Source organism: Apiospora hydei, assembly GCF_038363865.1.
Source record: "Apiospora hydei strain CBS 114990 chromosome Unknown utg000009l_segment0_segment0, whole genome shotgun sequence".
NCBI lineage: Eukaryota > Fungi > Ascomycota > Sordariomycetes > Amphisphaeriales > Apiosporaceae > Apiospora > Apiospora hydei.
Genome location: NW_027117368.1, coordinates 910,124 through 933,414, shown reverse-complemented (window position 1 = coordinate 933,414; position 23,291 = coordinate 910,124). Strand labels below are relative to the sequence as shown.

The 23,291-nt window shown below is 54.1% G+C and overlaps 7 protein-coding genes across 7 annotated transcripts; 6 read left to right on the top strand and 1 right to left on the bottom strand.

The window, feature by feature from the left end:
• Nucleotides 1–885: 885 nt before the first annotated feature.
• PG997_012054 (uncharacterized protein) lies at nt 886–3,375 on the top strand (the record flags this gene model as incomplete). Its single annotated transcript, XM_066816369.1, has 9 exons — nt 886–1,261; nt 1,329–1,428; nt 1,496–1,659; nt 1,730–1,882; nt 1,941–2,158; nt 2,225–2,257; nt 2,309–2,434; nt 2,549–2,911; nt 2,995–3,375. The coding sequence occupies 9 exons, from the start codon at nt 886–888 to the stop codon at nt 3,373–3,375; spliced, it is 1,914 nt and encodes a 637-aa protein (XP_066662061.1).
• A 662-nt stretch (nt 3,376–4,037) lies between these two features.
• On the top strand, nt 4,038–5,325 carry PG997_012053 (uncharacterized protein; the record flags this gene model as incomplete). Its single annotated transcript, XM_066816368.1, has 5 exons — nt 4,038–4,165; nt 4,222–4,453; nt 4,519–4,587; nt 4,647–4,982; nt 5,086–5,325. The coding sequence occupies 5 exons, from the start codon at nt 4,038–4,040 to the stop codon at nt 5,323–5,325; spliced, it is 1,005 nt and encodes a 334-aa protein (XP_066662060.1).
• A 2,543-nt stretch (nt 5,326–7,868) lies between these two features.
• On the top strand, nt 7,869–9,843 carry PG997_012052 (uncharacterized protein; the record flags this gene model as incomplete). The annotated part of the gene is made up of 2 exons (XM_066816367.1): nt 7,869–9,119; nt 9,181–9,843. 2 exons carry the CDS (start codon nt 7,869–7,871, stop codon nt 9,841–9,843), a joined length of 1,914 nt encoding a protein of 637 aa, XP_066662059.1.
• A 436-nt stretch (nt 9,844–10,279) lies between these two features.
• PG997_012051 (uncharacterized protein) lies at nt 10,280–11,588 on the bottom strand (the record flags this gene model as incomplete). The annotated part of the gene is made up of 3 exons (XM_066816366.1): nt 10,280–10,872; nt 10,934–11,410; nt 11,489–11,588. The coding sequence occupies 3 exons, from the start codon at nt 11,586–11,588 to the stop codon at nt 10,280–10,282; spliced, it is 1,170 nt and encodes a 389-aa protein (XP_066662058.1).
• A 1,547-nt stretch (nt 11,589–13,135) lies between these two features.
• On the top strand, nt 13,136–15,226 carry PG997_012050 (uncharacterized protein; the record flags this gene model as incomplete). The annotated part of the gene is made up of 5 exons (XM_066816365.1): nt 13,136–13,268; nt 13,655–13,762; nt 14,089–14,447; nt 14,501–14,975; nt 15,030–15,226. The coding sequence occupies 5 exons, from the start codon at nt 13,136–13,138 to the stop codon at nt 15,224–15,226; spliced, it is 1,272 nt and encodes a 423-aa protein (XP_066662057.1).
• Nucleotides 15,227–16,210: 984 nt separating this feature from the next.
• PG997_012049 (uncharacterized protein) lies at nt 16,211–20,612 on the top strand (the record flags this gene model as incomplete). The annotated part of the gene is made up of 3 exons (XM_066816364.1): nt 16,211–16,376; nt 16,445–19,059; nt 19,122–20,612. 3 exons carry the CDS (start codon nt 16,211–16,213, stop codon nt 20,610–20,612), a joined length of 4,272 nt encoding a protein of 1,423 aa, XP_066662056.1.
• A 1,331-nt stretch (nt 20,613–21,943) lies between these two features.
• On the top strand, nt 21,944–23,118 carry PG997_012048 (uncharacterized protein; the record flags this gene model as incomplete). Its single annotated transcript, XM_066816363.1, has 2 exons — nt 21,944–22,204; nt 22,318–23,118. The coding sequence occupies 2 exons, from the start codon at nt 21,944–21,946 to the stop codon at nt 23,116–23,118; spliced, it is 1,062 nt and encodes a 353-aa protein (XP_066662055.1).
• Between the last annotated feature and the right edge of the window lie 173 nt (nt 23,119–23,291).

The window sequence follows — 23,291 nt, the reverse complement described above, 5'->3', positions numbered from 1 at the left end:
AAAAGAACTATTATGCACTATTGATGGAATAATGGAGGCAGACAAAGAAGCGGTAGGCTCGATCCAGTTTATATCGTCATTGTCGTTGTCGTTGAAACAAGGTTATGGAACCTCGGGATGTTTCGTTTTGTGATTCGTGTTCGGCGTTTCAAGCTGGAGTCGTCTTCTCCCGCGCCAGAAACGCCGGTGGTCCGTCACTTGCAGGGTCCGTTCGATGGATTGCCTTCTGGCGACGGGGAATCGGGACGCTGCATTGCCCGGGCATTATTGGACGGAGGAGCTATTGAGAATTGTCTAGATGTTCCGGTGATTTGAAGCTGTGCTACTTCTACGTCATACTTGGAGGCGGAATGAACCCTAGTACTGGTTCAGATGCCATTCGCTCAGGCACTTTGCTTTTTGGTGATATTGTCAAAAGTATAGTGTTTACCAGCTGCCCAAAGTACTTACTTGAGTAAGTAGAGTAGACAGGCAAGACATGTGTGTATAGTCGGTTCTGATGTGGCGTGCATACATCCGCAGCTCGCATCGAAATCCGCCGAGCGGGTGGGCCCGTATACGCGAACCGTAGCATCGATTGGCGGATTGGGAAGTATTGACATCTGCAACTGAGATTAGCCGCGAACACCACATCCCTCCACCCCACGCGATACCCATTCACCCCCTCACTGCAACTGCAACTAGGTGGTATTGGGGGAAAGATGCTCCATTGGGGTTTGGGGTAAATGGAGACATGCGGAGGAAGTGGGCTGATGCTTGGCATCGACGTCCTGATATAACAGCCGCCGACCTAACGTCAAGTCACACAGGGAGTTTCGCCGTTCTACTGTTTTCGTATTTGGTCATCTATACAAGTATAGGGGCGTAGTTGAACGCTCGGAAACAATGGAGCCCAAGACCGGCCTAGTACTCGGCTACGACGCCGTGCACCCCTTCGCCAAGGTCAAGATCACCGACCGCGCCTCGGTGCAGGAGCTGCTGCGGACCCTGCTCGACCCGCTCGAGCCCTTCTTCTCCCCGCTCAAGTCGCGCGTGCGCTGCCCGGGCGCCACCGCCGTCCGCTTCGACCAGACCGCGTCCGAGATCGAGGGCATCTGCCGGCCCCTCTGGGGCCTGGCGTGTCTCCTGGCCGGCGGCGGCGAGTACCGCGGCACCGAGTGGTGGGTGCAGGGCATCAAGGCCGGGACCGACCCCGAGAGCCCCGAGTTCTGGGGCTACCCGCGGGACAATGACCAGAGGATGGTGGAGATGTGTCCGTTTGGTACGTGAGGAGAAAAGGGGGTGGCGGGCCACAGTACTTGGCGGTAACTCCAGCTGACACTCTCCAGGCTACGCATTGGCTGTTGCGCCTGTATTCTGGCAATCATTGAACGAGAAAGAACGAGCCAATGTGGAAGCGTGGTTGGGGAACTCGATCAATGAGAAGAAGTAAGCCGACCCCCTTTTTTAGTTGGGCTTACAAGTACCTTTGCTGACAGGCATCGTATGCGAATAGCATGCCAAATACCAATTGGTTATGGTTTCGAGTGTTTGCCAACCTCGGCCTGAAGAAGAACGGCGGCAAGTTCTCTCAGGACAGGCTGGACAGCGACATCGAACATCTCAACACGTTCTACCGAGGCGATGGGTGGTCCAATGATGGCCCAGAGGGCATCCACCGTGAGTTCCCCTTTGGATACAGTATACAGAAGGCATGGTTTAGGAAATACGAAAGCTTACAAACTTTCAGAAATGGATTACTATTCTTCCAGCTTTGCCATCCACTTCCTGCAGCTCTTATACGCCAAACTAGCAGGCGACGAGGAGCCAGAACGTGCCGAGGAGTTCAAGAAACGGGCTCAGATGGCTGCCCTAGACCTGATTCACTACTTCGATGACGAAGGTATATCACTCTTTTATACGCTCTACACTGCTTGTAACATGTATTGACTACTGGTCAGGGAGAGCGATTCCATTCGGACGAAGTGTTGGGTACCGATTTGCCATGGTCTCATTCTGGGGTGCGTTGGCTTACGCCGGAGTCGAGCTGCCTGCCCCCTTGACATGGGGAATGGTAAAGGGGCTAGTGCTTCGACATTTACGGTGGTGGCAGACGCAGCCAGATATTTGGAGTCCGAGTGGGACCCTCACGATTGGGTATTCGTACCCAAACATGTATGTAAGTACATTCTCAGCCCCTGAACTGCAAGACCGCAGGTAAAATTGGTGGCTAACAATTCTATAGATGGCCGAAAACTATAATAGCCCTGGGAGCCCGGTAAGGCCTGATTTACATATTAACTTGGGGATCTCAGCTAACCAATAATAGTACTGGGCATGCCTTGGCTTCATCTGCTTAGCAGTGCCGCCAGAGCACCCCTTTTGGACTTCAGAGGAGGAGCTTCCTGGAGACGCTATCCCCAAAGTGAAAGGGCTGAAGCATCCTGGACACATCGTGAGGCATGTATTATCACTCGGGATATAAGCGAAAGTAGGAAAACATTTCTAACTGGGAGATATGATCAACAGTTCCCTCGGAGGACATCACATGCTTCTCTCCTCCGGCCAGGCCTGCGGCTACCCCATGAAGGGCACGCACGCCAAGTACGGCTCCTTCGCCTACAGCAGCGCCTACGGCTACTCGGTCCCGCCGGGCCTCCTGACGCTCGAGCAGTACGCCCTGGCGTCGCAGCTGGGCCTGTCGGACGACGGGGGCGAGTACTGGAAGACGCGGCGGGCGTCCGAGTACGCGGGGCTCGAGACCCGCGGCACCGACGACGACGCCGGCGGCAACAACGAGATCACGCCCGTGCTCGTCTCGGTCTGGAAGCCGTTCCGCGACGTCGCGGTGCGGACGACGCTCGTGCCGCCCGCGGAGGCGACGCCCAACTGGCACTTACGGGCGCACCGGATCGAGGCCAAGGGCCGCGAGGTCATGACGGCGGACGGGTCGTTTGCGATACGCAACCAGCGGGAAGGCGACGGGCGCTATCTGGATTTGTACGACCCCTGAAGAGCGGCGGCGGCGGCGAGGGCACGTTCCCCAAGATCATCGGGAACTACGACCTCAACACGCCCGAGGGCTGGGCCGCGGGCCGCGAGGGCGCGTTTGCCGTGTCGCTCAAGGCGGGCGCCGTGGGGATCAAGGCGCTCGAGGACGGGGAGGCCGGGCGCAGCGCCATGCTGGTCAACGCCGATCCCAACTCCAACCTCCTCGAGAGCCGGACCGTCATCCCCACGCTGCAGCACACCGTCAAGCAGGGGGAGACGGTCTGGTACGTCTCGGCCATCTATGCTAAGCCCTCTGGCGAGGGCGTGCCGAGGGAGAGTTATCTTGATGGTTGGGAGAGGGTGCCGGAGATTCCTGAGTGGCTTAGGGAAGAGATGAAGGCATAGGGTGGCTATTGCACTTGATTTATACAGTGTTTTCTTGAGTGATTGGATTCGTTGTTATTTTTTGCTTAGATCCAGAGCCTTGATGAATTGATGACTGCCTTTCATAAAACCAATCAGAAACCAGGGTAAGCATGGTTGCAGTCACTGTCGTGTTGGCTGCCCTAAATTGCAGAGCACGTATGCAGGCTCGCTCTTGGCTGGCTAGGTCCCGAGGGAAGAGAAACCGGAAGAGGGTTGGCAAAAGCAGAAATGCCGGATCAAATAAATGGGCATCAAGGGCCGCCGTTGCATAGAAACAGGGCGGGCCTGTTCTGTAATGCTGATTGGCCTCGCCATAGATGTGCGATCGTGCTGCGCCCGACATATGCAGCCGCTGACGATAGGTTCAGAGCATTCGATTACAAATGCCGGCCGGCCCCCATCGACCACCGTTGCAATCACAGCTGCTATGGGGCTTTGGGTGCATGTAAGTCAAGGTACGGCCCCCAACTCATGTGAATATTGTCGGACGACGATGATCGTATATATAGTGAGGATGAGAAGCAGGCAGGTATTGGACACAGCCTTGTCTTCACTTCATTATATATGTATGCTACGCTTGCCAACACTCTGGTATCTGATTAGCAACGTCCTCATCTACATCTTTTGGCTATCATTTCAATATGGTGTTGAAGAAGATTCTGACTCTGTGTTGTTGTAAGGAGCCAAAATGGGCCAGTTCGCTTGATTTGGACGTCGAGGAGACAGCTGCACTGACGACTGTCTATTGTGGTGAGAAACCGACAGTAGAGTGAGTGCCTCCAGCTTTGGGACTTATATGTTTAAATATTCACTTACTACATACAGCATCGTGGCTATACATGGACTCAATGGTCACGCGATAAAATCATTTACCGCCGAGAAGACACAGAACTTCTGGCTTGGGGACAGACGCATGCTCCCTCGAGACCTCCGCAACAGTCGTATCATGACGTTCAGCTACCCTGCCAGCGTAGCGGCTGTGTTCGGGAGAACGTCATCGGATACGTTTCTACAGCATGCAACCACTTTGGCCCAGGAGCTGGCTGCGGACAGATCAGTCAGTCACCAGCCTTTCGTTGGTGCCGTAATAGTAACTTGGATCATCTACTGACAACCCCATAGATCAATGGCGCGACTCATAGGCCTTTGATATTCATCTGCCATTCATTAGGGGGCATTATTGCCAAACGCGTACGAAAGCCTTCCCCTACCCTGAGTCGACATAACTAACCTGCGGTTCCTTGCTATAGGCGCTCATCTATGCCGAGAGCAGGAAGGGAAAGAAAATGGAGCACGTCCACGCTCTCTTCGTCTCGACGCACGCCATGCTCTTCTTCGGCACACCGCACAACGGCACCAGCCGGGCGAATCTGGCGTCGTACGCCCAGCGCGTCGTCTCCTCGCTGCTGCCGTCCAAAGTGGTCGATACGGACTCTCGGCTCATCAACGCGCTCAAGGACGGGTCGGAGATCCTGCAGGAGATCACGGACAACTTCCAGCCCAAGATGAAGCGGTTCAACGTCTTCTTCTTCTGGGAGCAGGTCTGGGAGCAGGTCAAGACCGATCTCGGGGCAAAGTACGACTATGTAAGCAAGACTGGCTGCTCCATCGAAGCTATCCCTAATTACTTGCCCTCCCCCAAGTAACACCATTGGTGGGAAAAACAAGGCTAGCTGACACCTCGATCAGATCGTGACGGAGTCGTCTGCGGCGCCTATCCTTGATGATACAGAGCGTGCGGGCATCCGTGCTGAGCATCGGCACATGTGCAAATTCGCCTCGCGCGACTCGCCGGGTTATCCGCTTGTGGCAGCGACACTTATCAGGTACTCGGAAGAGGCGCCTAAAGCCATTGCCCGACGGTGGAGTGAGGCGGCGGAATCGATCAGGATCATGCGGAAGGGGGAGAAAGACGATATTGTCCTGTAGAAAGCCGGCGGGTACCACACGTCCGAGAAAGTCGGTGGTCACCCAGAAACGGTATGCGAGCCCGTCCCCACATCGTTGTCTTGTCCTGGGCCTACATGTTTTGGGAGATGGCGAGTTGTTGGTGCTAGGGACTGAGGGCATCCACCGAAAGATGCAGTTGCAGTGCAACCGGGATCGAGTGGCCCGACTTTTTCTTGCAGTCTGCCCATGACGGGCGCTTATTGTATGGGACGTCGAAGAGTCAATGCTGCTGCCAACATTGAAGTTATGGCGTGTGTCATTAAAAACACAGTTAAACTTCGCAATTCCCCCTTCACTTACACCCATGATAATCAATGAAAGTACACTGAAACCACGACAACAGCATCGCAGCACCTGTAAACTCCGGATTGCAAGGTCATACAACGCGTGCTGGGTTCTCAATGGGAAACCCAAGTGACTAATTGATCTAAGGCAAGAGCAGTTGGTGGGCCGCATCTGTATCTTTGCGGATAACCGCAGGCGTGGTGCCAAGCTTCAATCTCAAGTTCCCTTGGTGTGGATATTTAACGTTTGAATGCTACAGAATTTGATCTTTGACAACCATGATCAGGTTGCGGATATTCCGCTGCCTTTCCTTACCACATGAGGGAGGGACCAAGCCTATACCCCTGCCTGGTGTTGGTGATCTGTAATAACTCGGGTTGCATCTAGGCGCCGGACGCTATGCATCCCCCGTTGCAGCGGGTCATTGCTGTTACCTGGCTGCCTCTTTAGGTAAACAACTGCGGTTGACGCGCTGCTCTCGGGATCAGCCTGATCAGGTCGTGTGCTCGCGATTGCAAATGGCCTTTCTTTCGATCTATTCTGCGGCCACCCAGCTGCCTACACACTCGTGATGGTCTTTTTAATAACGAAACAACTACGCTCTATACTTCGATGTCGTTGATAGATCTCACAAGCCATGTTAGCGGCTCCGCAGAGGATCTCATAGCGCCCGCAGTGGAGTAAGTTTGTCCCTTGCGCAGTTGGGAATTCGTCTAGAGCCAGAGGACTGATTGGTGGTCTCTAGCGTTATCGCCGTTCACGGCTTATATGAGAACGGGCTTCGAACTTGGATAGATAACTCGACTATATGGCTTCGCGATGTGTTCCCTATCGAAAGTACCGCGCCCGCGTGTTGCTCTACAGCTACGATGCCGATATCTTCTCCGTGCCAGGCGCTTCAGTCGCATCCAGTATTTACGACGAGGCCGTGGGCCTCGTTGCCCAAATCGCCGCAGAGAGGACAATCAACAAAATCGGTCGCCGTCCCATCATATTCATATGCCACGGATTCGGTGGTCTCCTGGTGAAAAGAGCTCTGGCATATTGCTATAGCAGATCAGATCACTACCGGGCAGTCGCTCTCTGCACGACGGCCCTGTTGTTTTTTGCAACACCGCACCACGGGGTGACCAAGGAATCGCTCGTTCTGGCCAAAACTAAACATTCTGGCCCAAGTCATTTCATGCTAGGTCTGCTTGAAGACTCGGATATGCTGCAAGAGATCACCGACCAGTTTGCACCTCACGTGAACAAATTTCTTATCTCGACCTTCTGGGAAACGATGGCTACTCGTTTTGATAAGGGACAAGCTATCATCGTTCATAGAGACTCGGCGGCTCCGCCCGGTTGGGCTGATGCCGAGAAATGCAGTATCAGCGGCACCCATTCGAACATTGTGAAGTATCCCAGTACCAGAAGTCCTGGATACAGGCTTGTCCTCGCGGCCCTGGACCGCTACATCTCATTAGCTGCCGAAACGATAACACGCAGGTGGCGGCAAGAAACAGATACACAATTGCAACAACTCAAGTCAGAAATCTCGTATCTTCAGGCAGACCTGCAAGACTCGACAAAACATATAAATTCCGAGTCCAATGGATATATCCGCAAAGAGACCACTTTTGCGGACTGCATCGCCACTACCGAGCCGTTGCCATCATCTATCAATGTCCATTACCTTGTACCCCGGCGCTCAGATTTCTTCGTCGGCCGGAAGGAAGCTGCTATGGATCTAAAGAAGAGCTTGGATGACGAACCGTGTAAAAAGCCGAAAGTGTTCGTCATATATGGACTCCCAGGGTCCGGAAAGACCCAGTTCTCGCTGAAATATCTGGAAGACAACTGTGAAAGGTATGTATATTACTCAGCGTCAGTTGTCGCCACCACGTTAACTCAACGTGTAGGTACTGGGGTGTTTTTTGGATCGACTGCTCAAGCGAGGCCAACGCGGAAAGCAGCTTTGCAAATATATCACGCCATGCAGGCAGGGGTGGTGAGCCTGGCGCTGGAGTATAGTGGCTTTCTCAAACGTTGGAACCATGGCTGCTTGTGCTTGACAATGCCAATGCCCCTGCGATGGACTTATCCTCGTTTCTCCCATCTTCAGGCAACGGCCATATACTCATAACTACTCGAAACCCGGACACCAAGATGTACAGCACAGTCGGAACACTCATGTTCAAGGGGATGGACCGGGAAGAGGCTTTGACCTCCTGCTCAGGCTAGCATATCCAGGAATGGAAGGTCGCGTTACCAGCCCAAAGTACCGTGAGCCTGCGCAGACCATTGCTTTGGAGCTGGGCTACTTGGCTCTTGCCCTGAAGCAGGCTGCTACTACCATCCGTCAGAATCTCCTACCGCTCGAAAAGTACTTGCAATCTTTGCTGATGTGCCGCAAAAGCCTCCTGAGCCGTCCTACCATCACGTCTGCAGCGGAGGCCAATATCATTGCCACATGGGAGCTTCCTTTTGCTGACATCACAAGCCAAAGAACAGCCCGATATCTGGATGCCGTTGACTTGATCCACCTCTTCGCATTCATGCATTTTACTTCGATTCCCCACGTGCTGTTCTCACGATCAGCAGACCATGTTATGGTGTCCAATCAACTAGACCCTAGCATCTCTATGATGAACGAGTCATTATCAGCACAAGATGTCGAAGACCGCGTCCGTCAAGCAGCAAGAGTCCTCTACGAACACTCCATCATTTCCTTTGCCAATACTGAAGACAGCCCTATCAGCTACCCTGGCACGAACAAGCCCGTCTTATACCTCTCGTTGCACCCGGCAATACACCAGTGGGCTCGAGATCGGCTCAATCGAGAAAAGCAGCGGCACTGGCTCGATCGCGCGGGCTTCATCATCGCGTCGTCCTTCTCGGTAGACATAGAGTCATCTGGCGCCACGTTCCGCCGCCAGTTGCTGCCTCATATCGATGCGTGCTTCTCGTTCATGGAGAGCGCGTACACCCAACTGCCCGTATCTCTAAAGCAGGCCTCCAATATGGAGAAGTTCGGCCTGATCTACGCCGAGAACGGGTTTTGGAAGCGGGCCAGGGCTCTGCAGCTGAAGGTTGCCACCTATAGGAGGTCTCGTTTGGGGATGGCCCATGAAGCCACCATTTTCGCCCAGCGCGCCCTGGCCACGACGTATTGGAACCTCTTCGAGATGCGCTTGTGCCTAGAGGTGCAGACCCAGATCCGACAGGCGCTCTGGTGGTCCCGCCCATCGATCCGGTTCTGGCTGACCTGGCCGCCGTGGAAGCCGGTCCATCTGCATTATCTGATCAACCTCGACGACCTGACGCGCGCTCTGTGGCTCGCGGGCATACGAGGATTGTCCGAGATGGCCGGCTCGCGCGCGGTGGATCGTCTAACCCGCCTTCTCGGCCAAGACGACCCCATCACCCTCAGCGCCATGTTCAACCTGGCTCGTACCTATCTCCACACGGGGCGGGACGAGGAGTCCTACCGGCTACTGAGCCACGTCATGCGCCGACGCCTCCATTTTTTTCGGCCCGAACCATCCGGAAACGCTCATGGTCAAGAACGAGCTCGGCATGAACCTGTGCGCGCAAAAGACGCGGCTGTTCGAGGCCCAGGACATGATCCTGGAAGTCGTCGCGGCGCGCAAGCGCATCCTGGGAGAAGAGCACCCCTACACCCTCTGGTCCATCAACGACCTGTCCAAGATCTACTGCGAGCTCAAGAAGCCCGACCAGGCCGTCACGATCCTCGAGGAGATCGTGCCGATTGTGGAGCGCACGCTGGGGCCCCGGCACGTTGGCATGGCCATGTCCAAATCGAACCTCTGTCGGTCGTACATCCTCTGCGACCGGATCAAGGACGCCGGGGTGATGGCGCGCGACTTGCTCGAAATAACGACGCCGGAGCATCCCGACTGGATCCATGCTAAATGGGGGCACGCCTACATTCTCTTCCTCGAGGACCAGAAAGAGGAGTGCAGACTGTGCTGCACTGAATTGCTTGCGCACATCGAAACTACAAAGATCCTCGGGGCCGACAACCCACGCGTCATCGCCATAGCGGATCTGCTCTATCGTGTGTATACCGAAAAGGGCTGTCAGCGGGAAGCGGAGGAGTTGAAAGCGAAATACCCAAAGTTGTTCGATAAGAGTACACTGCACTCGATTGACCATTTACCGCTAGGACCTCTGAGGAGGAGAGTAGCAGGTGTCTTTTATAACTAATAGGAAACTGTAACCCCAAACTTTGTTCAAGCATGAGCCCCTATTTACTGGCACTTGAGTAATTGTAGGACTAGTCTTCAAATGATGATGAACATTCCAAGCATTTTGACCCTCCCATTTTGGAATTCCAATACACTCCACAGCTTCTGAGAGTTCTATTCGTTGGCGAATTGGCCGATGAACTTTGCAAGTTTCTCAGCTCCTACAAGTCACGATGTCAGTGCACCTATCAGAAAAGCGTGTAGTTCCTAGCGGGCATGGGGAATTTGTCCCGACTGCCCAAGGGACCTGAGGGGAAAATAATGGTGGTTTACCTTCAAGTGGTATGGCATTGTAGTTGCTCGCACGGATTCCTCCGACACTGCGATGGCCCTTCAGCCCTTCGAGTCCTTCCTGCTTTGACTTTTCCAAGAATGCCTTCTCGGCTGCATCCATATCACCTCCCTATCCCACGGATTAGATCTCCTATAATCTGACGAAGTTGGATCACACAGAAAAAGGGTGGATTTACCTTGATAACACGGAAGCAGATGTTCATCCTGGATCGATTGCCTGGCGCGGGCACGATGCGGTAGGCATCGGGTTGGCTCTCCAGAGCTTCGTATATGAGTTTTGCCTTCTTGTTAGCAACAGCTTCCTGGCCGTCCACCTTGTCCGGGAAAGAGGCCAGAAGTTTCTTGAGCACCAAGCCGGCAATGTACACGTCGAATATGCTCAGAGTGTTGTACAGGCTGTTGTTCTTGGCGATGATCTCGTAGGAGAGCACAATAGGGCCAATGGGCAAACCGAGCTGCCTCAGCAGAGTCGGAGACGGCTGAGGGCATACTGGGGGTAACAGGCTCTTCTTGACGATGACAACCGTGATACCGGTCGAGCCAAGGTTCTTCTGAGCCCCAAAGAAGATGAGAGAGAAGTTCTTGATCGGGATCCTCCTCGACAAGATGTTGGAGGACATATCTGCCACAACAATGGGCCCGGTGCCGTCGGCCTTGGGCGCAAGGGCCTCGGGGAACTTGGGGAATTCGACGCCTGTCTTAATCTTAATAAAGAATACTCAGAATATAGCCGAGAAGAATAAAGCTTCACTTACCATCAACAGTCTCGTTGTCGCAGTAGTAAACCATGGCCGGGTCCTGGGACAGCTGCCACGTGCTCTCCTCGGGGATCTTGCCAAACTTGCCATCGTTGATGGTTCGTGCGTCTGCGACGAGGTTCACATGCTCCGGGCCGAGCAGACGACAAGCTTCCTGGTAGGCTTTCAGGGACCAGCCACCCGTCACAACATAGTCGAGCTTGAGCTGCTCATCCACTTGCTTCTTGAGGTCTGCCTGGACTTTAGCCTCGTCGGCGCCGGCCTTCTCGGCCTCTTGCTGCTTCCTCGTCACCCATGCCCCGACGAGGTTGTAGATGGTGGCGGAGAACTCGCCAGTGCCACCGGCCTGCATGAACAGAATCTCATAGTCCTCGGGCACATCCAGGTAGCTTGCCAGGTCAGCCTTGGCCTCCTCGAGGATCTTGGTGGCAATGGCAGAGCGGTGGGAGTGCTCGGCGATGCCCAAGCCGGTGCCTTGACGAACGTTAGCAATGGATGCATCTCATTCGTTGGGGGCAGGATCACCCCGGTCGTTAGGCTGTATGTGTGTACCTTGGAAATCGACCAGCGCTTGGCTAGCCGTCTGAAGAACATCAGTTGGCAGGGCGGCCGGGCCGGCGCCAAAGTAAGTGATATCACTTCTTGCAGGCATTTTGGTTTTGAGTTTTTGGGGGTTGGGTAGGTGTTTACGATCAACTAAGTGACAAAGCTAGGAGGACGATTTGACTGTCAGGCTGTCTCTCGTAAGAAGCGGGGTCGCTTGCTCCAGTAAGTCAGTCAGTAAGTCAGCCGGGAGGAGGCAAATAGGTAGTAGTACAATATGGATGTTCGAGATGATATTTAGAAGGTTAGGAGGTGCTCTCTCTATATGCAGAGGTGCCAACAACGTCGGTGACGAACAAGAACGTAGGTTGTGTTTACTATTTTTTGACTTTCACTTTTCGTCAAGTACCTTTGCGTTGCACTTGGCTTTCCGATGACTCTTTTTTGACATGAGGATGGAGCTTACTGGAGCTAAATCAATGGCATGTATCATTTTGGCATTCGATGGACACTTCCCAAAACCAAGCCGCTTAGACCAATGGCATAACAGCATACAAGTGAAAGGAATTGCAACTTCCTCACTATATCGAATGGCATCTCCTTCCTCAATTGGTTTTCTATTTTAGTTTGAAATGCACATGGCCTGGTAGAAGTACCTAGGAACAGTAGTTGCGATGCGTGCTTGCGTGCCCTGATTAAGAAGAAGATCAACACTGAAATGCCCCTCTTTCCCTCCCCGACTTCGGATCGTTTCCGCCCACAGGCTGGGTGTACCTTTGTACCTGGCCGTTGGTGTCGGCGTGCAACGCTTGACTCAAGCTTCCCCGGATCCCGCCTCGGTAGTAGGGTAGACGGGTATTTGTCACCAACCACCAAACCACAAAAAATCGTTACTCAGAGTTACAGCGTGGGGGAGGATCGATGTTTGTTTCAATCAATCACCCTGTTGCCTGTGGCGGCCGGCTCCCTAGCCGACATACATATCCTCCTGCCGCATGCAGCTAATCAAGGACGAATGCGCAGCATAAACGAGGAGTTTTACATGAGCCCGTCATGCAATGCATGCAACTCGCATCCAGAAGGTGTGACTGCTTATTACCCTTTGACTTCGAAACCCACGTGTTTCCAACTAATCGGGGCGTGGCACAACACAACCTCGAGGTGGAGGGTATAGTGGCGGAGTTGTCTTGCTGGTATCTGTCGGCCCTCCAGCTCTTTATCCATTGACGCATGTCCTCCGTCGATACATATGAAGGCTCTTGCCGCAACCCTGCACGACTGTCTTCTGGCCGTTCCACCACAGACCCTGTACCGCAGATGTCAAAGTCGGCGGTTAATGAAGATCCGGGGGCTGGAGCAAGCTAGCCAGGCTCCATCCCTCGGAAATATATCAACCAGGGCTTCAATAAAAGCACGGAAACAATGGAAACAGAGAAAGCCCAGCTGCTGCCGAACTTGTCACATCCTTGGACGCTCGTGCATGATTCTCGCAGGGGATGCCACGCTCAGAGTTTCCTGGTTGCGGCGCTCTTCCGGTCCACAGGATCGCTCGTAGTCGGTTTCACGGCCTTGCCCTCTTTCTGTCCTAGAATTCGCCAGGCGTGTGTCCCTGATTGAGGGTGGGCTGTAGGTAGTTTGAGGTTCTTTTCTTTTATCATGAACCATTTGCCCAACTCAGCAACTGCCGGCTGGGATGGCGACACTTGTACCAGTACCGGACTCCTCCAGACACTTACACAAAAAGGCCGTTGCGACATGGAGGTTACTCAGGAAGGCCCGAACTGGTACAGTAAGTGCATAGACCGACGAACGATGGCGCGTGTAGGACTGGCCAGGCAGCTTCATACATGAAGCTGCTATAATCATAATACTATTCTTATTCGTTTCATTGTCAATTTCTCCCATCACTCCCTTTCTTGCCCGTCTGCCCTGTCCTGGTTGCTGGCCTACCGACCGACCGACCTTTATATATCTGCGGTTCCTGCCAATAGCCTGTTCTCCCCGGGACTTCGGTCTACTTGCTATTTCTAGATGTCTTCGCAAGGCTTTTTGCTCTGGTTCTGTGGTTGCCAACCTGTCGTCCATCAAGATAGTCACCTTTGAGAAGACTGCTGCTGGCGATATTTTGTTTTTTTGTCGTTGTTGTTGTGGTGGTGGTGCTGACTTAGTATGCAGAGGATCTGCCGAAGCCGTGCCAATTGCAGCAGGAAATGTCCGAGAGGAAGAACGAGGCCGGCCCAGCTCGACATGTGCATTCCGCGCCGGCGGCTGCTGCTTCTTTCCGTACGTCATTTCCTTCCCCTAAAAGTCATCACCCCCATCGGCTTCTTTTCTTTTGCTTCCTTCTCATCCACCCGCCAGAAAGAGAAAGAGACGGAGTCAACGCTCGGAAAGATCGGAAGGGAATCTACGGAGTAAAAAAAGAACCAAAGCTTTCAACGGCCACTAGGAGCAAGATCTGCATGCATTGTTTCCGGACCCGAACAGGACCAATTCTAGGAATCAGGGTGGCAGAGTGGGATAAAAAGCAACGACGAATTCGGGGTCTGATGGGATCTCCATTCCAATTACTTTTGTTTCCACGCGACTAATGCATAGTGCATCTGCAGCCACGCACAACTCGCCGCGGACATGGTTTCTCACATCTTCGCTCACGCCCCTCGCCATCCGCCTCATTCGCCAGCTCTTGAACCATGGTGACTACGTCGTTGCATGCTTGCCGCCTCATGAGATTGAGAATGACGAGCGGAGCGCCGAGTTTCGCGAATTGATCTACGAATGCAAAAGCAATCGCAAAGATCGGGAGGGTTGGAAGGACCGCATACGCAGCATCCGTTGCGATGGCCGCATCATGGGCCAATGCGGCGCCGCCGTCGCCGAAGCCAAAGAGCATTTCGGGCGCATAGACATTCTGCTATGCTGTACCTCTGAAGGTATGCCACCACCACCATCTGCGTGTCCGTGTCGAGTATAACCTGCTCACATATCGGTGTGATAAAGCTGTTGTTGGCACGGTCGAAGAACTGTCGACTTCGCCCGCCACGCAAAAACTTGGTGCGCGACCAGTTCGAGGCCATTTTCTTCTCCCAGGTCAATTTCATCAAAGCGGCTCTGCCCCTGCTGCGCGCCCAGCATACGGGCCACATTGTGATCCTCACCAGCATCGGCGGCCACATCGGGACGCCCGGCATGCCCTATCTACACGGCGGCGACGTGGGCGCTCGAGGGGTTCTGCGACTCGCTGGCGTACGAGATCGCGCCCTTCAACATCAAGGTCACGGTGGTGCAGCCCCACATGGAGATCCAGTCCCTGACGAACAAGATCACCTTCTCGCCCCAGCTGCCCTACTACGACAGCGAGATCAACCCGGCGCCGAGCGTCCGCGATATGCTCAGCAACGTCCTCAATATGAACCCGGAAACGGCCGTGGAGCCTTCGGACACGGAAATCATCCAGCGCTACCCGAAGCTGTCGGCCTCCACGGTGGACCGCCTTGTCAACGAGACGGTGGTTGCGCTGACGGCCATTGGTGGGCATGAGAACCCCCAGCACGCCACATCGTCGGCTTTGAGGGGGCCGAGGCGGTCAAGGAGAAGCTCAAGACGGTCACCGAGGAGCTTGAGGACTTCGTAGAGGCGAGCGTGTCCGTCGACATCTTTGACAGCGAACTAAAGGTGGAGGCAAGGGAAGGCAAGGGCAAAGGTATAGCGGCATCCGAAGCGCCTGGTCCAAGTTCGTCAGGATGAGAGTTCTGGATGGTAAACCTGAAATGGCAAAGATATATCGAAGAGGCAAAAGTCCAATGGAGATGAACTCAGTTGGATATAGCTGCACCAGGATAGTTCTATCACTATATAGCCAAAAGCTACTTCGTCACACGAATCAAGTATATTTTGAATTCGTAAGAAACCCTACCAGTTTATCTCCCAATATCTAGTATCCACTGGCGGTTTTGTTGGCCAACGTTAGTATAACATGTGTTTGTGGCGGGGATAAATACGTGATAATATTCGCATGCACGTTCTACGGCATTTGACTACCTAGTCTGACTATCAGTTCAATCCATACATGACAGTGACACTGCAATGCGGATTATTTACGTGTCGGGACGTGTCAGGTTCAAACCAAGGCTGCTCTCTGACGCCTGTGCATGCCTCTTTTGTCGATACATTTTAAGAGCAGCGGATACCACTCCAAAAAAGCAAACATGTTGGGCTCTGAAATAGACAGACTGGATCTCATCACTGACTTCACTGTTATTATAGGAGCTGCGAAGTGGAGTGTAGTTCGATATAATATTGAAGTCCACCTTGTGCTTTAGGTAACGGCGGGCTTAGTGGGGCGGGCTAGGGGTGTTAGAAACGGAAGGCCCGACCCTCCATCCATGACATCGAACTTTAGAACACCTACTCCGTATCCGCCAAATAACTCCCGGACATCTACTCGACATATTTGGGAGCATCCGATCAGGAGTGACGTTACTTGTCCAGTCCCTTTGCTCAACTTCCTCGCCACAAGAACGACCTCCGGGCGCCAACCACCAAGCAATTGATCCAATTTCCAACGAGCTGGGGCATCGCGCGACGGCTGAGACCAAGCTTAGACGCGCGAACAGGCCTCGTTTCGCCAGCTCCTAATTGACCGCCCCTCCGCCCTTTGCTATGTTGTCCGCGTGTGACAGGCATGCAGTCGCTTCATGAGGGCCTGAGTAAACCAACGTCAATGTCAGCATGAGCTTGGATTCTTTGGTACCTATCGCCCCGGCGAGGGTGCGAGCTTTACTACTGCCCGTCGGCCAGATCAAACGAGACCGATTCGCCTCCTTCGTCCAGCGACTCAGCCAGGAGCATGTCGTACAACTTCGCGATATCAGCGCCGATGGCCGGCCCAACCGAAGTCAGTTGCGCTGTTTCTTGAAAATCCTTGCCAACTGCCCGGCGTACTGACTAAACTCTTACATATAGACAAGTTCTCGCCGCTGGCCTTTCCCGACGGAGCTATATTCTACGATCTCGTAACCCACGTGCCGCCACCCTCCCACCTCGCTTTGTCTCCCTTCGACCTGTATCGAGAACCCCTGGTCATAATCGCCATCGCAGATGGCACCGAACTTGAGAAGGAACCTTTGAGCAAGAGACAGTCGGTCAACGGTCATGCCCCGACGACGGTAGAGCAAAACATTCGATTCCTGTATCAGGAGCTGGAAAACTTGAGGGACTCGCATGGCAAGGCGCTTTCACACCATGTCCTTATATTCGATTACGTGCCGCCAGGAGACGCCGAGGTGCCCATACCCGAAGGCGTCAAGACGATTCCCCCGGTCGAGAAGTCGAAAACTACGACAATGAAGACCATAATGTGTGATATCTCGTCCTTATTACTGGCGGAGATGACAACTCTGGCAAGATCATTCGAGGCAATGACGGTTATCGACACACCTGGACATTCCACTCGGCCTCAAATGAACACTTCATCATGGACCGTGGACGAGTCAAATCCCTCGTCGCGCCGAAACTCGCAGTTCGCTGCACCTACGGTGGCTAGATCATCTTCTTCAAGCGGGGTTGTTGATAAGAGCCAGTCTCGCATGTCGATGCCTGTTTTCAAAGGATTGCCCTTCGGCTCTAATGGCTCCACGCCAACCGGTCGCCCATCGACGCCAGTACGAAGCGGCCTCTCAAATCCTCCTACGAATTTTGATGATGCGAACGGGGGCGGCCCGGCTAGCCCGGAGCACAAATCATCTTCGCGCCCAAGCACACCCGAAGATGTCAAATCCCCCAAGGGGCAAGACAAGGTGGCGGTTCAAGGATTTGGGCCCGGTGGACTCAATGAAAGGTGGCGCAACAAGGGGAAAGGTCGCGTGTCTATTCTGATAGGGTCTATGTACCTCCAAGCCGGTCGTTGGACCGATGCCTTGAAAGACCTGGTCGAGGGCACCACGGTTGCCAGATCCCTCAATGACCATATATGGCACGGAAAGGGGTTGGAGCTGATTACAGTTTGCCTCTTGCTTCTCGGCTGGGCTGGGGTTGAATTCGTGGTGCCGACAATATGTCTCGCAAATGACAAGTCGTCCAGCAACAAATTTGCGGAGCCCGAGAATGTAATCCCAGATCAGCCAGCCTGGTTACGGCATCTTCAACAAGCCTTGCCAGATTTACTGGAGAAGATCATTGGGCTCTATTGTCGTGTATCTGGCGAACAGCTACCTCTCGTATCCCTTTCGGAAACCGTTATTAGGCTGTGTAGCTGTATGACGGCCCTACACATATGTGAGGGCAAAGTGGACAAGAGGTTTCTCGAGATGGCAATCTCTGGCAAGTTCCCTGCAGAGCCGTTGACCACCTCGCCAAGGCTTTCCGTCACTCCGTCGCGGAGCTACATTGTGAACGTTCTTTTCAAGGCGTTCCCCTCGTCCCTCGCAGAACTGTTGACCACGGTCGATCGCGCTATTATACTGAGTGGCATAGCATCAGTGCTCGGGACACTTGGCTTTCAGCGGAAGAAGGCCATGGTGGTCAGAGAGCTCGTTTCCGTACTGATTAGCGGCCTGATCGAAGCTCGCACCCGCGGTGCTGCTGAAGTTGGCATCCACCCAGCAGCAGGTTTAGTGGGTCTGGACGCGGTTAGTGGTCAAGGTAACGGTTCTGGTGCTCTCGAGCTTGGCGAAGGAGACATCGAGCAAGGCGTTGATTCATTCTTGGGCCTGCTGTGCAGAACGTACGGCGTTGTAGGCTACGATGGCGCATGCGCACCCAAATCCAGCAGTAGCCTCTCTAGTGGCGACAGCAATGATGCTGTCATCGCCAGAATTCAGAATCAGTCTGCGGCAAGACACTTTGGAATGCCCATGGTCAAGCTCAACATACTCCGGGCTTGCATCAACTTCTCCGAGGCACTCCCAGACTTCAATGGGGTCCTGAGGTTCTCTAGTGATCTCCTACGAACTGCAGGTAGTGGTGTTGCACCGGGCCCGAGACGGGAAGATGCAGCCCCGATAATCCATCGAGATGAGCAGCTCCGACTCGTCAATAACATCTCAAAAACGTCACTTTTGTCAACGCGTCTTGGATTGGGTAATCTTTCTGCAGAGTACTGGGATGAGTTCCTGATACGCGACATAACGCTCGACCCCTTACCTCCTACACGGGCGCCAGAACCGCATGCCAAAAGTGTATTGCCGGGATCGAACGCGGTACGGACCTCCCAGGACGTTAATCCATTTATCTATAACCCTTTCCTACGACCGCCAAACAAAGCGCTCCTTGATCAGACTATCGTGGCTGGGGAAGCAGCCGTGTTCCGGATCACTATACAGAACCCGTACGAGATGGATCTTGACATCGAAAGCATCAAGCTGGACACAGAGGGAGCCGCTTTTGAGCCTACTGCTGAAAGCACCATCATTGGGCCGTATCGGACACAGATTCTCAAGGTGACAGGAACGCCAAAAGAAGCAGGTGACTTGAAAGTCACGGGTGCCGTCGTGCGTGTTCGCGGTTGCCGCGAGAGAAGGTTCCCCATCTTCAAACAGCCGTGGGCTGCAGACACGCAAGTCAAGGTCAAGGGTTTTGGCGTGACTGCTCTCGAGAAGAACAAGGCGCTGCCTAATCCTGGGCCTACTCTGACTCCGTCAAGTATGAGCTTGACAGCCATCAATGCACAGCCCGTGGTTGTGGTCAAATCGACCTCACTAGCCCAATCTGCGGTGATGATCTTGGAAGGCGAGCGACAGATATTTTCTGTTACCTTGCAAAATCAATCAACCGAGACCCCAGTGGATCTTCTCCTTTTTCCTTCCAAGACTCAACTCAAGGTCCGCTTCAAACGGCCATTCTTAATCGGGATGCGACTCCTGCCGAGCTGTACGAGTACGAGCTTGTGTTGGCCAAGAAACAGGCACTGCGGCGTAGAAAGGTCGACGAAGGACAGAGGTACATTCCACCTGGAGAGACGCGAACATTCGACTTTGAAATATTGGGCAAGCCAGGCCTCACCAGTGGCACGATTCAGATCGACTATGCCCACCTGGGTGTACCGCAGGACGAGATCAAAGATAAATTCCACACACGCCAGGTTTGTCTTGACTTGGCAGTAACTGTCAATGCTAGTGTCGAACTCGCGAGGATAGATATTCTGCCAATCCAGGGAGACGTACCCCAACCTCTCTGGAGAAGCATCGGGGTGGAACAAACGGAAACGGATACTCCCATCGATTCAGACAAGTACTGTCTCCTAATGATGGACTTACGGAACGCTTGGCCGAGCAATATGGAGGTCCGCCTCGAAGCTGCCAACTGCTTCGCCATTGAGGAGCACATACTTCCCGGAAACACAAACCGGATTGTTTTCCCGGTACCCCGTGTATACTTGGAGGACCCGCACGCCTTCATTCCCGCCATCAACCCTTCGCGGCAACGCCAATTCGTTGTGAGCACGAGCAAGATCACCCCCGAGACAGAGCGTGCCAATCGTGAAGCGTTCTGGTTCCGCGAGAAGGTCATCGATTCCCTTAAAGCAAGTTGGAAGACATTGTCTGGCCCTCCAAGAGCAGGAATCGTTGAGCTTCGCGGTATGCGCTTGACCCCACGTCAAATAGAAGCGGTCAAGATCGATGAAGTCGGAATAGAGCTCTCTGTTGAACCTATATCCTCCGGGTCGGCCACATCGTCCGACTCCTCTGACGGCAGCCCCTCGGCCTCTGAGAATTATATTAGTGTGGACGACTTCGTCCAGATCCGGCTTCGCTTGACCAACCGCACATTGCAACCAATCTACCCAACAGTCCGCGTGATGCCCGCGCTCGCCCACCGGCCTCTGAACGTGGCGCTCGACTTCACGCGCAAGTTTGCCTGGAACGGTACGCTGCAGCAGACGCTGCCACTGCTCGGCGCGCATGCCACGACCGAGGTCTGCATTGGTGCCACGGCGTTGTGCCGAGGCGATTTCGAGCTCATGGCGAGCGTGGAGGAGACCAGGGTATGGGTCGACGAGGGACCGGCTAAGAAGGCGGAGGGAGGGGGCAGGCAGAGATCCAGTACGCAGGCCATGATGGATGCATGGCTGGGCGCCAAGGAAAGGAGAGTGTGGCACTCGAGGCACAAATGCTTGGTGCAAGTTCGCGATTAGGAAGATAAACGTGCGAGTACTTTGTAAGCAGATAGAATAGAGAGGGCCCCGGGTGGCTGGCGCCATAAAACAAGGTTGGATGGGGGAGTATACAGTAATCATGTGCGACGAACTGACAGCGGGGGATTGATTGGTCTCCCTGTTGCACATCAGTAGACCTGCAGGAACATCGGCTTTTTTAAGTGCCGAACCAATGCTGTTGGCCGTGTTATTCCTTTCTTGACTTCCCCCTCTTGTGGCGCCTTGTTTACATCGACCAGTTTGTTTCGTTCTAATGTAGTCAGTCGGTTTCGCCATGGACATCGACAAGCCAGAGCACATTTGCCTGCAGACCTCTTGTGGGATTTGCGGCCTGCCAAGGGTTCCTGGCTACAGCTTCATACCCTGTAAGACCAAGCTCTCAAACGCATACCCATGCCATCAGCGATTAACATGAGGACGCCTTAGTGATATACAACGAGTCTGTGATTTGCTTGCACAGGGCGGTCTTCCCGCACTATTCCACGAAGGATCTTCACTTTGGTACCAAGCACTTATGTTGCCGCTCCAACTGTTGGCGTTGCAGGCAGTCCCCGGAGGGGGTGGCCATCCACACCGACTGTTTCGACCTGTTCATCAAGGAATGCCAGACCGAGGATGCGCTCGACCGGCTATGGGCCGCGGCCGTGTCACGGACACCTTGGCGAGGAGCACCGCATCTCCATCTGGGTCGCGATGCCACCTTTGACATGGAGCTGGTATGTGCCAAGGCCGAGAGACACGGGATTCCGGGGATGAGACTGCTCCCGCCGGAGCTTGTCCGGGTAGTATATGATTATTCCTCGCTCGCGACATTTTGGCGCTATGTCACCATCGTGAGCCTGGCTAGGGAGCTTACGAAGGCTCCGATGGATTCGGTCTCGCTTCCTCTCCGCGACGTCCTGGCGTGGAGTCGGGGACGAGGGCCACCGTCCCTTGTCCAGTCATCATCGCCGGAACGGCCACCGTCCAGCATACGTCTGACCTTTGATGGTCAAGGCATCAGGCAGATCGAAAGGTTACCGGGCATACCGCTCTTTCGACGATGGAGTTCTGAGAATATTAGGTTTGTTATTCTGACTGAGGGGGTACAAGATCAACTCGAAAAGATCATGGTGCAACACAAGGTCAAACTAACCCCATTGATTTCCTTCCCCCTTTCCCTATTGAGATATAGGGTACTGAGGGTCAACTAATACTTGCACACAGTACGGCATCATGCGCCTCTCCCTTCCTGAAGGATTCGCAGGCTTCCACATCTGGGACATGCCCGACCCTCCCCTCTGACCGGCTGCCGATTTGCCAGACCCGTCATGCCCCAGGCCACACAGTTCCTGACCGTCGACCTGCGCGGTGCGACTGGTCTCACCTTCCATTTCGACCACGGCAAGGTGTACGAGATCTCCACCCACACCCGGGCGGCGCCGTACGCGAAGAGGGCTGCTGTCCAGCAGCAGAGCGGGCGGCGCGTGGCGGAACGCACGGTTTGGGTGCATCTCCCTATCACCAAGGGTGAGGAGATTCTGGGGGTTGCGCTGCGCATGACGCGGGCGGCGAACCATAATGAGTTGAGCGTGCAAAAGCCTTGCTTTTTGGTAATGTCGACCCCCATTTACTTACCCCTAATGACTTTCCCCCAAGACAGAGATAGGGGAGAGGCAACCACTTCCACTAACACGGCCCAAAGTTCCGTATGAAACTCGCCGGGGACATTTCCCTCGGTCCCGATTACTCAGGGAACTACGAAGACGTCAGCATCAGCCAGCCAAACCCCGAACTGCTCATCTACAACACCCTCAGCGTCGGCCCCGCCACCCTGTTCGGGACGTATCCCTGGCACAGTAGTACTAGCGAACCAGAAACCAACGAGTTCAGAATCGACGATAGCAACATAAATTCGTCGTCCTGCTCCAAACCCTTTCCACCCCCCGAAGGCGGCTCCTTCAGCGCCTCCCCTATCCACCACGCCATCTTCTCCTCCGCCCCGCTAGACAACGTCACGCGCCTACAAGTCCTCGGAGAGACGGAGTCGGAGCCATCCTCCAGTGGTATCATCTGCCACGCCATCCTGCTCGACTACGCGAACGGCGCCCGGCGCGCCCTGGGCAACTGCCGCCTCGGCGTCGATTCCGTCGTCAGGACCTACCTCCACCCGGCGCGGATCTGCTACCGCGCCTTTACGCAGACGACCGCGACCGCCACCACCGTTGCGCGGGGAGGAGGGACGGCGGGACTCCATCGGGTGGCGGTGCGCTGGGTTATTCAGGTCGAGGGCGGGTCGGAGGGGGCGGGGTCGGCGCATGAGCATCGTAGTTACGGGGGCTGGGATGCCGAGGATGAGGATGAGGATGATGAGCAACATGATCATCAGGGAGGTGATGACAAATGGGTTTGTTCGAATATGCAAGGCAACACGATGAAAATGTGGTTCTCGGCAGAACAGTCCATTATGTCTATCGTTCCGGGGGCCTCGCCTCAACCCGTTTAGCATAAGTAGCCTCCCTGTATTCAATGAGAACAAAATTCTGTTGATATCTGACCTCTACATGATGGTAGCAACATGCATGGAGAAGTATGAATAGCTCACTTACATGGACTATATGCCGCTTTCACCAAGGCTCACAATCGAAATCCATGGTTTGGCCGGAAAAGGTACTTATC